This window comes from Botrytis fragariae (assembly GCF_013461495.1).
Source record: "Botrytis fragariae strain BVB16 chromosome Unknown tig00000795, whole genome shotgun sequence".
Taxonomy (NCBI): domain Eukaryota; kingdom Fungi; phylum Ascomycota; class Leotiomycetes; order Helotiales; family Sclerotiniaceae; genus Botrytis; species Botrytis fragariae.
In genome coordinates this window covers 1,314,776-1,329,432 of record NW_023501011.1, presented here as the reverse complement: position 1 = coordinate 1,329,432, position 14,657 = coordinate 1,314,776, and the positions used below count along the sequence as shown (strand labels likewise).

General features: G+C 41.6%; 6 protein-coding genes across 6 annotated transcripts; 3 read left to right on the top strand and 3 right to left on the bottom strand.

The window, feature by feature from the left end:
- Positions 1-536: 536 nt before the first annotated feature.
- Bfra_007327 (putative exo-rhamnogalacturonase b protein) lies at positions 537-2,077 on the top strand (the record flags this gene model as incomplete). Its single annotated transcript, XM_037337700.1, has 5 exons — positions 537-806; positions 863-1,119; positions 1,180-1,574; positions 1,634-1,750; positions 1,872-2,077. 5 exons carry the CDS (start codon positions 537-539, stop codon positions 2,075-2,077), a joined length of 1,245 nt encoding a protein of 414 aa, XP_037187080.1.
- Positions 2,078-3,445: 1,368 nt separating this feature from the next.
- Positions 3,446-3,756, top strand: Bfra_007326 (uncharacterized protein; the record flags this gene model as incomplete). The annotated part of the gene is made up of 2 exons (XM_037337699.1): positions 3,446-3,474; positions 3,585-3,756. 2 exons carry the CDS (start codon positions 3,446-3,448, stop codon positions 3,754-3,756), a joined length of 201 nt encoding a protein of 66 aa, XP_037187079.1.
- Positions 3,757-4,790: 1,034 nt separating this feature from the next.
- Positions 4,791-5,759, bottom strand: Bfra_007325 (putative bzip transcription factor protein; the record flags this gene model as incomplete). Its single annotated transcript, XM_037337698.1, has 3 exons — positions 4,791-5,298; positions 5,375-5,598; positions 5,649-5,759. The coding sequence occupies 3 exons, from the start codon at positions 5,757-5,759 to the stop codon at positions 4,791-4,793; spliced, it is 843 nt and encodes a 280-aa protein (XP_037187078.1).
- A 5,123-nt stretch (positions 5,760-10,882) lies between these two features.
- On the bottom strand, positions 10,883-11,640 carry Bfra_007324 (uncharacterized protein; the record flags this gene model as incomplete). Its single annotated transcript, XM_037337697.1, has 2 exons — positions 10,883-11,251; positions 11,356-11,640. The coding sequence occupies 2 exons, from the start codon at positions 11,638-11,640 to the stop codon at positions 10,883-10,885; spliced, it is 654 nt and encodes a 217-aa protein (XP_037187077.1).
- An 834-nt stretch (positions 11,641-12,474) lies between these two features.
- On the bottom strand, positions 12,475-12,741 carry Bfra_007323 (uncharacterized protein; the record flags this gene model as incomplete). Its single annotated transcript, XM_037337696.1, has 1 exon — positions 12,475-12,741. The coding sequence occupies one exon, from the start codon at positions 12,739-12,741 to the stop codon at positions 12,475-12,477; it is 267 nt and encodes an 88-aa protein (XP_037187076.1).
- Positions 12,742-13,971: 1,230 nt separating this feature from the next.
- On the top strand, positions 13,972-14,178 carry Bfra_007322 (uncharacterized protein; the record flags this gene model as incomplete). The annotated part of the gene is made up of 1 exon (XM_037337695.1): positions 13,972-14,178. One exon carries the CDS (start codon positions 13,972-13,974, stop codon positions 14,176-14,178), a length of 207 nt encoding a protein of 68 aa, XP_037187075.1.
- Between the last annotated feature and the right edge of the window lie 479 nt (positions 14,179-14,657).

Genomic DNA, 14,657 nt, shown 5'->3' with positions numbered 1-14,657 from the left:
CCGCTTTCCAAACAATTCGCCGTCCAACGGTCATTGTCAAATTAATCTTCGCAGTTCGAATGACCAGAAGCAGCGCCTCGATATTAATATGTCACCCCGTTTTTGCCTAATTAATCATTCAATACTGCCGAAAAGATTGGAAATCTCGGCCCATGTGAAGCCGAAACCGCGAGATCTGTATTCTAGGGTTGTAGTGACGATGAACATCCAGGTCGATCTTGTTTCGATCCGCCATAGTTAAATTTCATGCATCCTGCATTCCTAATTCGGAGGTTATATAAATTTCCGAAGGAAGTCAGTTGGATTAAGCTTGATCTAAAGTTCGATCTGAGCCTACATTTCCCAGTTTATTTTGCAAAATCTGCATGGTATTGCCCCAACCCCGCACAATGCAATGGAAGTTTAGAAATGGGGAAGATGCACAGTTACGTTTTACGAAATGTTTTTGTCTATTTAAGGTTATATATTATCTCTGTATTGAGATCTATACATGAATTCTTTTTTCTGTACTTTGAGATAGCTATTTATCACTCAAAATGAGGTCGCTTCATTATCTCGTGATTTTGGCTGTTTCGTTCTTCTTCAGTAGTACCGATGGAAATCCGTCGACCCTTGCTCCTCGAGCTACTTGTACCGTCCAACCCAGTTTGAACGGTACGGATGATGCGCCTGCTATTCTATCTGCATTCAAAACATGCGGCAAGGATGGAACTGTCGTCTTTCTCAATCATACATATACCATCAACAGTATCATGAACACCACGGGACTCTCGAATTGCAACATAGATATCTATGGAACATTATTGGTATGTTCTCAATACTTTTCCTACATATATTACGTCGACTAAGCTGCCATGTAAAGTGGTCCACAAATATAACCTACTGGCTCAACCACTCCATGGCCTTCGGCTATCAAAACCAAACTTCAGCATGGTGGCTCGGCGGCGATAACATCAACGTGAACGGATATGGATACGGGACTTTGGATGGCAATGGGCAAGCTTGGTATGATTTTGTCAAGGGAATTTCGAACTATCCGAACAGACCTCACGCGCTTACGATATGGAATGCGACAAATTCGGTATTCAAAGGGTTACGATTTGTGCAGAGTCAGATGTGGTATGTTGTGTTCCAATCGTCTGGTTTTGTGATAGCTCAAAGAGTTGATGAATAAGATAGGACCATGACAATCTTCAAGTCCTCCTCGGTTCTCCTCCAAGATATCTACGTGAACAGTACTTCCTCTTCCGGTAACCCCTCGCGCAATACAGACGGTGCAGATACGATCTACAGTGACGATATCCACTTTGATCGCTGGACAGTTGTTAATGGCGATGATAGCATATCTATGAAAGCTAACAGTACCAACATATTAATCACGAACTCCACATTCTACAACGGGTTGGGAGTGGCAATAGGCAGTATTGGACAGTATAAAGGGGTATACGAGAGTATTGAAAATGTAACGGCGACGGGAATTGTATTTTATAAGACGTTGCATGGAGGATATGTGAAAACGTGGACTGGGGAGCAAGTGGGATATCCACCCAATGGTGGAGGTGGGGGGCTGGGATGTAAGTGTTTTTGATGATTTCCAATGGAGATCTTGAGAATGTTTCTAACATGAGCACAGTTGCGAAAAACATAACGTTTGAAAATTTCTCTTTCAATTCCCTGAGGGGACCACCGTTTGCTATTTCACAATGTACAACATTCTCTGGCACTGTAGGGAATTGTTCTTCGTCAGCGTGTAAGTACTTCAGCTCTCGTTCTCTCCCTCTTCTCCTTTCCCAACCGCACTCTTTCCAAGTTTTTGAGCACATTTTCCTCTGGGGCGTGTTACTATACTCCCCTGAGCTAATGCCCTACAGTTCAAATAAGCGATCTGAATATGTACAACATATCCGGCAGTATGACGAATCCTGTAACCAGCTTCCAATGTAGCGCTGTCGCCCCTTGCACAGACATCACCATGGAAAACATCGACGTCGTGGATGCAAATCAGACGGCCGGTGTAGGGTATAAATGTACAAATGTGGTTGGGACGTCAGGGTTTACTTGTACGGGTCGTGCTTAAATTTACGAGAGTGATGGAGACTGTGTAGGTTTCTCTGTAAGGATCTCGGCAGAAGAGGAGGCATTGATGAGAATTTCGGGATAAGAGCTTGAAGAACAATGGATGAGCCGCATGGAATGAGAAATACATACTGCTTAAGTGCATCCAATAACCAAAATGTACCTCTAAGTACATCACTTTGTGGTCGTATACAGTCATTTAGATGCATGCAGTAAAATACTGCATATATTGTCGAGCTTCTATTGAAGCCATCGGTGTTGCCCCTATGAGATTCTCCAATGGGCTCTCAAGAATAATCATCTTGTGTGATTGAAAGAACCTAATTAGTCGTGCTAGTCAGAGTGAGATTTTGTGAATCTGTGAATATGAAAATGATATCATTATAGAGATAGATGAATTTTGCGCAATGAAGTACAACCTAGCCACGTTTGATCTTGCGAATCTTTTAATAAGTCGAAAAGGTTATTTTTAGTATAAAAGAGTGGCCCAGAATAGGAGCGGTCGGAAAATAGAGGTAGTTGGCCTCATTGACGTAGTACCAACCCTCAGGCCCGACGAAGGTCACCTCAAGTGGTCTGTACAGCATTTTTGAATGATAAGTTGATAGGGTAAAAATGAGCTTCTTAGAACAAATGATAACATCTCTTACAAGATCGTCAAACATTTTTCTTTATTCCAAAAAATAGTGATATATAATAAATTAATCAATTGCAAGGTTTGGATGAGATGAGGAACTCGAATTAGACGAATGTACGATTTAACCTTGAGCAACGATGACCCTGATACATTACTTTATTGATACCCCTATGGAGTTTACAATGAAGACCCATGGATGACCTTCATTCAAATCCTGCGTGTTTTGTTTCATCGCTACATAGTGACATATATCTTATTTGAGCTTTTGTTCAGATCATGGCCTGCTGCTTAGCCGGCGCCGGGGTACTGACATTTCGGGACCATTCGCGCTTCAATTTTCGTGAGACCCATTAGTTGTAGATAACCAGAATGCTTTCTCGCTGAAGTTTTTATAAAGCTCATAATAATTCTTGTGTGATTTAGTATTCAAGACATAATCTCTACATTGTACACATATATCATCATTTCGAAGCGTTCTTTACAACGATAGACTCATCCATATCGTTACCAAAACATCATCACAATATTGAGCAAACATGTAGTATCTACTAAAAGATACAACAAAAATCGGTCTCCGCGAAGCAGGAAGTAAAAATACATTTTGTTTCGAGCAAGATCGAAAATTAGGGAGAAATCGTAACCTATTGGAAGAAACGGAAAGAATTTTGGGGACATAGAATGGTGGTGGGCCAAGTACTCTTCGAAAATTAGCTGAAAGATGGTTGACAGATTATGCCACTGGAGTTAGAGAAGAACAACATGTGAGATTTCACTTATACTGCTTCCACGAAAGGTATATTTTACTAATTACGCACATGTTCTAGGCGCTGGAAAAGGTCATAGCCTTTTGCAACCACCTTAAAAATGAAAGAGCCTATAAATTTGAATGGGACGAACCTTCTCTTGGTATTCTCAAGGCTCGTGTTGATAAACTTCCATTCGATATGAAGATGGACCGACGCAAGAAGGATTATGTGAGACTAAGAGGTGCGCTCGATTTTGCAAAGGATGCAGGCAAAGTTATTGAAGCTGCTCCTGAATAATTAGAGAACATGAGGTCCAGTATCAAGCGTTTGGAAAGCAGTATGAGAGAAAAGACTGCCGAAATTGGGCGGAGTGTGAAGAAATATAACGAGGTGCACATTGGAGAGCGCAGTACTGATAAGAGCAACGCAGTAAGGAGCAGTGGCAAGGGGCAAAGATAGATCCACTGACTAGCGAAAAGTAGATCACAGGTGGAATAGAACAAGCTCGAAAGGAGTATACAAGGGAGTTGGGGCGTTGTTTTGGGCTTTTTGGAATTGGGAGTTATCAAACTCACTGTTCGGCAAACATATTAAATGAATAGTACCTAGGTGTGATTCATGTGAAGGTAGCTCAATTAATACTAGTAAGAGCTCTGTCTTATATCAGAGCTCTTCACCTCGCAGCTATTACACTTCGATGCAACCAATCTTCAACCTCTGAATGCCCTCGTATTCTAGTCTATGCTTCCCCTTATACCCTGTAGAGAGCCATACTTTTAAAACAGAATACTACCTAGTGGATTCTACAATAAACTCGCTTAATCATTCTTCACTGAATCCCATTGCTAATAGTTAATAATGAATAATTAGTTCAATCATAATTAATTGAGTTTTAAGGGTTTCATATTACTATAACATGATGGTATATTATGGAATCTCTATGAAGGTTTAGGACATGTCACTATTCACTATTCCGTGGATCTGGCTTATATGGAGACTTTCACATAACAGGGATAAAGTAGCTAAGATTCAGTCGTTTATCGGTCAATCTGGTACGCAAACTGAACATTCGAAGAGCCTTTCGAAGATTGAGATGTGACTATCCGAGAAAGGCCAAGAGCGAAACGACTTTAAGAATGAGAGATAAATTGAATAGCGTTCACTAAACGCTCTAATTATTTCATAAAGACTTACTACCTCCTAAAACTCCAAAGAAGAACGCAACTAAGAACTCCTTGATGTACTTCACTCGTCTTGAGCAGTCTGTCTCATCCCATATGTCCAACAATCAACCTTAACACCTTTGAAATTCTTCCATCCCATCTCACAAATCATAGTAACTCGTCACTGCCACTTGCGACACTGTTCTCGATTGCATCCAGTATTGCGCTCTCCTCGAAAACTGGTCCTTGCCCATCGCACTTCGCAGCGTTCTTCAGCCTTTCACTAACAATTCCTACATCCACCAGACCTTGCTTGTACAGCGGATGTTTGATGATATAGTCCCACGTCGCACCCGCCGCCAACAATCTTTCCCCTTTATCACTCGTTACAATTCGATGGCTGGGAAACTTATTGTCGTGCGCATATAGAACCTCACTGTAAAAGTCCGTAGGTGTATATTTCATGGGCCCTACATTCGATAGAGGTTGCGAACCTCCATGGTTCGAATGCCTGGATGTCGCTTTTAATATTTCATTTTCCGTCGCAGCTTTTGTTAGCTGTAGCTTCAAGCGCTCGTTTTCTTGAGCCAGATCTCCGGTACTTTTTTCGAACTCTGCAAGTTTCGCTTCTAACTCTTTTACATGTCGTTCTTTACGTTCGCGGAAGGCCCGTTGTCTGATTTCTCAGGTCTTAGTATACTATGGTACGAAGTAAAGCTTCAAAACGAGTGAGCTCAAAGAAATGGTCTTACGCTTGGCGATTTTGGGCTTTGCGCCGGGATTGTGCCGGAGTCAAATTCTCCTCTTCGTCGCTATCTCGTCGCATCGCATCGTCGATCATATCGGTGGGCATCTCGGTGTACATGGGATGGGAAATCGACGGTTTGTGCTGTGAAAGCGGGGTTGTGACTTTGGGAATGCGTGAGTCGTACTGATTGGCATAATCATAGGGTTGGAATTGATCAAAGACATCCTGCTGTTTGATGTTAGCAGGAACATTCTGCCCACAGGAGATGGGCCAAATACAGGTGGAGAGTTGCTGAACTCGTCGGTATTTGATACGTTTGTGTGAGTTGGAGTAGGAGGGAGAAGAGGGAAGAATGGCTGAGCATTCGGAGGGTAATATGAATAATCCATCTTGGATGTTAAAAGGAGATCGATGCGCCAAGAGCTTTATCGAGTAAGAGCTATACTATCAAACAGTATTTAGTATCTTCCGTGAGAGGAAATCCTTCAATTGTATTAATATATCCGCAAATGGTTACAGTATTATGAACTCCTAAAATGAATTTGATGGCTTGGGAAGGCTTGTGAGGTGGTAGATGCTTGGAGCATTTGTGGATAAGGTTACACGCTAGGAACCCTGGAATTTGGTAAGGCTCGTGGCGATTAAAACGCCTGAGCATCACAAACCTTCCCTCCTCGCCCATTCAATACAATCCGGTAAAACAGGCATAGCGTCACATTGCATACATACATACTACATACTTATTCGACTCCAACAATTTTGCAGATTTGTGCGTTTGATACTTGGAATGTCAACCACGAGACCTCTTCACTTATATGCTCCGTGAGCAGGTATACTAGTTGTACCTATGTATAAATACTCGGTCGCAACCGTTGCAACAGACAGCCTGGCGGAAGAAATTCAACAATATCACTAAGAAAACGGTTAAAATTAATAAGCATATATATTTTAATCTGACAAAACAGCCTGAGTCCATATACGAGCTGTGCTGTTGTTGCGGACACCTATTAGCAATCGAACAGAGAATTCTAACGCGAGATGCCCCAAACTTCACTGGTCATATCCTAGTAAGCAGCAGCGGGAAGGAACATAATATTCGGACAGAATCTAGACTACTGGCGTCCACAAGAGAGGTCGCTCGACATTCTCCCAATTCGGCTGGCATACAATATGCATGTCCCGAGTTCGGTAGATGGAACTAGTTCGAGATACAAGCGCTCCTTATGTGCACATGCATGTTTGGTGTCATACGTGTGCGAGCTTGCCTTGCGTTTTCAGTGACAACCCTTGTTTGCCGTTCTTCCGATCACTAGGCTCTTGTCAATCATCGGCAGGCATGTGTCTTGATGGATCAGATGCGAAGGATCAATAAGCATAACTATGAATTGCTACTTGTCAAGAAACGACAATATTGCAACAGGGCTGTTAGAATATATGTCCCCTTGCGCTTATGGGGCTAGAGATGTGGAACCTCAGCTTCATGTACACATATCAGTTGTCTCTTTTCTTAAGTCTTGCGAATATACGTATGTACGTACCAAGGCAACTTTTACTCGGTATTAAGTAATACATTCAAATTTGGTTTCGCAATCGCGAGAGTCACCCAACTCTCCAGGCTAGAGCAGGAATCAGTTCAACACACGAACGTACGTCCAGGTAATCTCACAACCCTCCCTACTCTTTTAAGATCGAGTTACTATCGAGTCCATGACAGCGTTGTAGAGACATGATGAAGGCTCCGCAGGCCACTTTGTATAGTTCCGAGCATGTACTGCAGTGAACAAATAAACTTATTCCTGTGTTTCATGCTTTATGTTTCACAGTGGAATGTTGTTTGCACCGATATCATGTGAATACTGGTGTAACGAATGATTCTCACTTATACGCATGATCTCTTGAGAAGTCAATGAGGAGCGAGAGGAAACCCTTCGGCTAAGATTCGCCTTCACACATTCCTTAGAGCTTACCAGAGTACAAGATACCGGAACAGATATAAAAGAAACCAGCCACTTATCCTTCCTATGCCGACCTGGACCTTCCCAGTAACTCTGTCTAACAGCTCTAGCGCCTCACTTTTTGATATCCATTGCATCGGAGTGACTTATAGCCGTACATATGGCTCGCTCCCGCGACCACGTTCTTCTATTCGGTTAATGCTAAGAGTCGTTTTCCTCAACGATTCTATGCATAGCATCCATTTTGCTATAATGCAACTCCTATCTCTAAGTAGTCGAACAAAAGTTCAAGTCCCTAGGCATGATGCCCGGTCAAAACTGAAAAAATACAGGGAGCTGAATAAGCAAATACCCGTAACACCAATAGATTAAGTGCTATCATTAGCAAGATTCACATGGTCCCTGGTGCTACTCGTGGGCTCTACGGATCTCGATTATGAGCATTACGTCTCGCCTGATGATTACTCTATATTTCGAGAAAAACTTGGGCATCGCCGGCGAGAAGAACAGCTTTTTGTGCACTTGGAAGTAAGCTGCTTTTAAGACTATCATGATTGGAACATCAGTGCTGGGTTCATGAGGGACTGCTCCGATATCTGATACCAAAGTGTACTCATCTCACGGGCTTGTGACGTCACATCTGAATGGTTTTAGAGTGCTTTCAGATGACAGACGATCAATTACACAAACAGTGCTAACCCATCACGCGGCAAATCTTCATGAGTTTTTGCGCCATCAAATATAAAACAATTTTCGATAGCATCGTTGAGGCGATGATCGCATCTGCAGACCCAGAGTTATATTATTCCAACTAGTTCTGACGATGCTCTCAATGCCTGTCTCTGGATCGGACTTTGTCGTTTTATTTTAATGCAGTTTAGAGTTGACACCAATCTTGGCCCCAGAATCAAAATTCCCGGTGTAAGGGCGCGCAAGCCTCGTCAGTGATGAAGTCGTCGAACAAGCGAAAGAATTTCCAAATGGTCGATCGATTAGTTCAACATACTCGGAGTCTAGTATCATTCCAGTACGAACACCACAACCTAGGAACAGAATCTCTAGAGACTGTAATCCTTCCCTCTCAAAGCGGACGCGTCAGAGACTTTTACTCATGCCGTACGTGTGCAGCGTATATGTTCCATCTGCGATGACGAACAAGTAACCATGGCCATGATTGCCTCATTGGTATGAGCTTCCTTATATACTTGAACGCGTTCAGCTTCGACATATCAGCAGATTCGTATGGCTTGCCGTATGCTCGCATGATAAAAGCCATCCTTTCTTCCAGAATAGGCCTCACCTCTATAATTATCATTGTGTAATATATGTGATCATATACCTCAGCCAAGCTTTCGACTTGGTGAACCGATTTTGGATACTACATAGTAATTGTCGGTGGTGTTGGAGCTGTTTGGACAAATTCTATTGTCACGTTCTCCACGGAGGAGAAGTCATCTATGTGACCGCGTGGCTACATGATCCTTACGATTGCACTGCAATATTTTCTAATGCAAATAGAGCTAGCGCTCAAGGTTGATCTTGATCTGTGGGTACGGTGGACATACAAGTCAGTCGTCATGCTTGTAATTTCATGGCCTCTAAGATGTACCGAAACAATGCCGAAGCGGAAAGGTCATCGAGAAACGATGTCGTCAGAGATTGCCACGGCCATATATAATGAACACCATGACATGAGATTTCGTCTATCTTTTGGTTCGCCGTATTCTGTGATGTCTAATGGTAAGCCTGTTGAAAATCTTGACGATGGTGAATTGAATTTTCTTCGACTGAGGTATGGCGGGCATTCAATTTCCCCATAGCCATTACAGTAAGGCCTGTATGATTGGAATTTCTCGTTGTATTGCCATAAAATAGTCCTCTCTCTTCATCTTGACCTGTCCTGGATATAGGTTATCTACGATCCCACGCTGCGCTTCTGCCTTGAATTTGAAATTCACGTTTCCTTGCAATTATCCATTGCTTAGTTGTCTTGGGAATCTGTATCATTTCTTCCAATCAGATTGATTTGTTTCTTCAATAATTGATGGTGGCATTTAAAGTTCTTCAATTCTTTCTCTGGGGTGGGTGATCATAGAAATAGAAGGTCGGCAATTGACATTTAAGTATCATAGGTAAGAAGGCACGTCTTCGTTCCTTTCCTCCACGAGCTAGGTACACAGAACTGACAAGAGCTTTGCTTGAGTTGCAATCGAAAACCGCATTTTGATCAAGTTTATATATCAAGACAGATGATGTTTCAATAAGAATGAGATTCGTTTGCTTCAAGCAGTTACCTCATTGACCCGGGCTGTATGAAATTGAGACTTGAATCTCCGTCAGATCTTTCCCCCCTTGCTTTATCTTTATAAATCTCATTCATTGCTCGCTGTGTGCCATGAATTTAGAATATCATACTTCGGCAAGTATCTCAGAGGCTCTCCCTCAACTTGACAGGGGTTTGCGCCAAATGTTCTAGCTAGTGCGGTGTTCTGTGTTCATGGCACCCCCAACAATCAATCATACCAGTTTCCTAACGGTGATCATGGTGATGTTATAACCATCTCAAAGGGTGCTCTGTGACATATTATCAGATCGTGTCGTTGCCGGTGTTAGATTTATCAATCCGGACGAAAATTCGAGATTTCACAACACAATACCCACGATTATCGACGAAGCTTCCGGACTTCAAAGTCTTAAACAGTCTGTAGGGGGTTTAATTTCATAAGCTTGATGTTATAGAATGAAAAATAAAACCATTCCCTTTGACTTGGTAAAGGTCTTGAGACTAGAATTAGCTGATTCCTTTGACGTCCGCTGCATGGTAAGCTTTACTTACGTTACGAATACGTCTACTTGTGAACAAGTATATCTCATCAGACCAAAGCATGCACGCTCTATCTTGAAGCACATCTGCTGAGACTCTTCTTGAATTCCGCATGCTTTGAGAAACGGTTCTTGGTTCAGACTTTGCTTCTCGGCTCGGCTAAAAATGTTTCAATGTGGCAAGCGGCCCCCTTCTGCCATCCTACTTCAAACAAAGTTTAGACACCCAATTGGTATATGTATACATTGGATTAGCAATATGGATTTCAATATGGCTCCTGTATCTAAATAATAATAAAAAAGTACAAAATGCCCCGTTGTGCGAGTGGTAGAGCAACTCCTTGTCCTGAGGGAGATTAATTTGCGGGTTCGAATCCCGCTCGGGGCGTCATATCTTTTCAGTTATTTTTATTTTCCTTTTATCGACATTCTACAAGGCAGAATCCGTGGAATCAAGAATTTCCGCTACGAAGACTCGTTCATTATACGTGGAATGATTTGGGCGAGCCTTCACTAACCCACCATGCTCCTTCCCTCTTTGACCCAGGCCGTAAGATCAATTGACAGACTTGTAATTGCATTTGGCAGATCGAATGTGTCCGGACAAAATAGAGATGTTTGTAATTAACTGGCTAACAAGAATCTACAAAAGAATTCTTTGAACTTCAGCTTAAATGTTATCAATGGTATTTTAACTGATGTGTGCTTTGTTGAACGATTTAATCAGGAGTCAATTACTCATTTTCGAATGAAAATACAAGACAGCTATCTTCATCCTCATCATTATCTGCCCAATAATATATCCTGGTTGCTCGAAACGCCTCTTTTCGAGCTATTGTTGCTTCCTTATTCATTTCATTTTTCCGACGCCGTTTGGCACCGGGCAATTCCTCTCGAGCATGAAGCATCATTAAAGCCTTCACCTCCTCCTGCTCTGCACGCCAGTCTAATTTCTTGCAACTTTCTAGCGTGAGCATCATGAGAGCTTTGAGAGTTAAATTCGCATCATTTCCGCCATTGTGAAGCAAACTGTTGCGGTCAGGTATTTGAAAAAAATGCAACATAGCCCAGAGGCACAGTCTTGTGTTCTCCTTAATGAGATGCTTAAAAACATCAGTTGTGTCAAGCAGAATAACATTTGGCAAGTCTTCTAAATCTGTTCCAGATTCCGTAGATTTTGCAGATCGGTCCAAATTCCATTCGCTACCAAAATCACTTGGCGAGTTTCTGATGATTGAGGTACGGGGCTTCCAGTACGGAAAACCTGTTCAAGCATACTCTTTAGATCATGCCCTGTCATCATTTCCTCTTTGCCATAGTGAAAGTTCCTTCTGTTCTTGTGCCGGTAAACACCAGTGTAAAAGCCGTATGTCTTCAAGATATGATTCATCTCAGGCGTCGACGTTTTCTTCGAAATATCAAGGTCTCTTGTATCCAGCGTATAGATGCCAATTTCTCTGGGCTTTCTCTGGTTTTTTTGTTGTCTCGACATCTAAAGATACAATTACGCAGTCTGTGGAAGCATCATGGCGGTCGGGTTCAAGTGATTGGCAATTGCATTCTGGTGATGGAGTTGCCACTTCAGAAGGCATACCACAACTGTGCTGGAGAATTTGGATGATCTTATTTTCTTGGTATCGTCGACAACTGACGCCTGGAGCTCTACAGCCTCCTATTTGGGGAATGTTTAAATATTTGACATGTGAAGCCATCTTGTAGGTGTCAGGTTCAGATGATATAGTAATAGGTGCTAACATAGCTAGATAATTGTGAGACAATTGTGATAACTACAATAAGATATCATAAGATAGTAAGATAATTGTAAGATAGCTAGCTATGTAGTCGTCTGATGAGAATTGAAGGAGCAGATAATTGGCGTTTTTGATGGTGATAATTACGGGAGAGGGGGAAACTGAAAAGATTTATATAGATATGCTCAGTTTGGAAAGAAATTTACTAACGTTCTAGCTTAACCCTAACATTTGGTGAAAGACGGACTCATATGTCATTACTAAATAGTACGTCCAATAATCTAAACTAAACAAAAGCTTTTACTAGTCCTCCGGTACGTGAAAGTCACTGGGCACCTTTAAAATCATAGTAAATTTTGTACATTGGATCAATCAGGTGTGGAATTGGTATGATATGCTGGACTTCTTTGCAGTGTTGAAAGAGCAAAATATCCATCATCTTAATAACTTTTCAAACACTTCACCCTCCTAGATGTAGTCTAACAGTACACCATATCGGTAACCAAAGTAGGATAATATGATGTAGCCAACTGCATCCTCCATATCACAAAAATAAGTGATTGCAAATCCCTATCTCAAGTTTTTCTTCGTTTCTCTGAGCTCTCGCTTCCTGCAGGACTTCTTCCTCTCCATCGCTTCGTCGCCTTGATCGACTTTCCTGCTGCAACCGCTGCCCACATTATCTTCTCTTCTTCCTCAATCATACGTCTCTCGAGATTCCGACAAGCTCGCTTGAGACTTTTTATGAGCTCCGGAGAAAGATCTTCACGATCCTGACGTTGCGGGTGGTCACCTTCCGAGTCCGAGAATGAGGCAGACAGGGGACTCGGTTGAGGCGCCATCTTCGACTTAAGCCTGAAATTTCTCTGTGAATGATACATTGGAGAGGTGTTATTTGTATTTGGTATTTTGGTATTTTGAGATTTTAAGATTTAATATGAAATGATGATGCTGAATATTTATCTCGGGTCATTAAAGATTCTAGAAGAGAATACGGGTTTTTTTTGCATCGGTACGGTATCGTGATGAGGAAAAGGAGATGGTGATATCTAGAATGTAATTGACTTGAGCTGTATGAAAATATATATCGGTGCCGTAAGATATGAATGACGCAGATTCTGAAGTGTACTCAGTATCGATAATTGAATACGGTAAAAGTGAGTGTGGATGAAGCTAGGTATGGTAGACTCCCTAAGCTGCTTGGCTAAGCGAACTCTAGTGCGAGACGAACTTCATTACTAAGATTGAATGAAGCTAAATTCATTACGGTACACGTATGCCATGAGCTTTTTTCGTCTCTCATGATCAACATGAGAGTGTTATTACATGGACTACGGGGAAGATAGAGGATATGGGAGAATTGGGAATTTGGGAAATCTGGACTTTGAGCTTTCTCCCCGAAACTTATAAGGTGTGGAAAGTCGATAAACTTGCAGTTCTTTATTTTAATTGCTTTTCATATTTCAGTTCAAGGGACATATCTGTGCTTAGTGAGAATGGCCTGTGGCTTTCCTGAGGCTCTGTGAGATATTATAACACAAGTATCCAGATCTAACTAGACACAGGGACTTACCCCAAAGATCTCGAAGTCATTATACTTTACTACAACTATATCATGAGCTTGAAAATTGACAACCCAAGATCTTACTTGCACCTCCTCAATTTAGATACAGTTCTATGGCTGTTTCTGGAATTTCGAAGAAATTGGAAACTTTTGCAGAATTTGATATTTTCGCTAAGTTCTTTGACATTTATCCACAGTGACCGACGCATGGTGTCTCAGAATTTTTCTTGATGCAGTTCCAGAAACTTCTTTGATTGTTTAATATCTTGTTTCTGGGAGATACTGTCTAGTTCTACATCAATCCTATTGTGCTGCGGGCGTTTTATATCATGACTCACAAAGGCACATGCTTACGGTATATTATCCCGTACATGATTATCAAAAATAGGTTCAAATCAGTACATCAATTCACATCAGTTCCTTCATTACACCATCATTACACCATCACTACCACAAGCATCGAAAACCTGACTTCGAATCACAAGTACCACATCACATATTCTTCATGATGTCTAAGATGCCAGTACAGAAGCAACATTCTGACAAACTTCTTGACCTGAAACTCCAGAGGAAGAGAGCATCAATCAGGAAAATCAACTCAGAAACCAGGAAAATAAAGGCAGAAGCAAGATGGTTAGATGCACAAACAAAAAGTATCATCATTTTCAATAAGCAGGCCAAAGAAGCTGCCAACGGTAGCAATCCAGGTACCTGAAGAGAGGACAGGAGATGGGTGTTGACTCGGAGTGCCTCTTGAGAGATCAAATTGGGACTATTGAATCTTCTTAATGGCGAAGTCAGTGAGAAGAATGTGAAGGGGTGTTTGAAGGGTGTTGGATGGATTCTGGACGGGTGCTGAATGGATAGCATGTTCCATTCGGAACGAAGCTTCGTTTTGTGCTATTATAGAAGAAGTGTCTGACCAGTATTCACAATCATAAATAAGCTATTTTGATCTTCATGCTCTTGCCTCTGTAGTGCATTTGATTATCTTTCTCTCTTGATTCTTTCATCGATCTTTTTTTTTTGAAAAAAAAGCTTGATGTCGTTATGAATGTCACCTTAGTCTCTGTGACATAACACACGCTTCAAATGAGTTTCAGATGAAACTATAGATTGTTGCCATTCATAATAAAGTAATCATCATTATACATAATTCCTTCCCTTCATAAAAATCCAGATGTAATATTATGA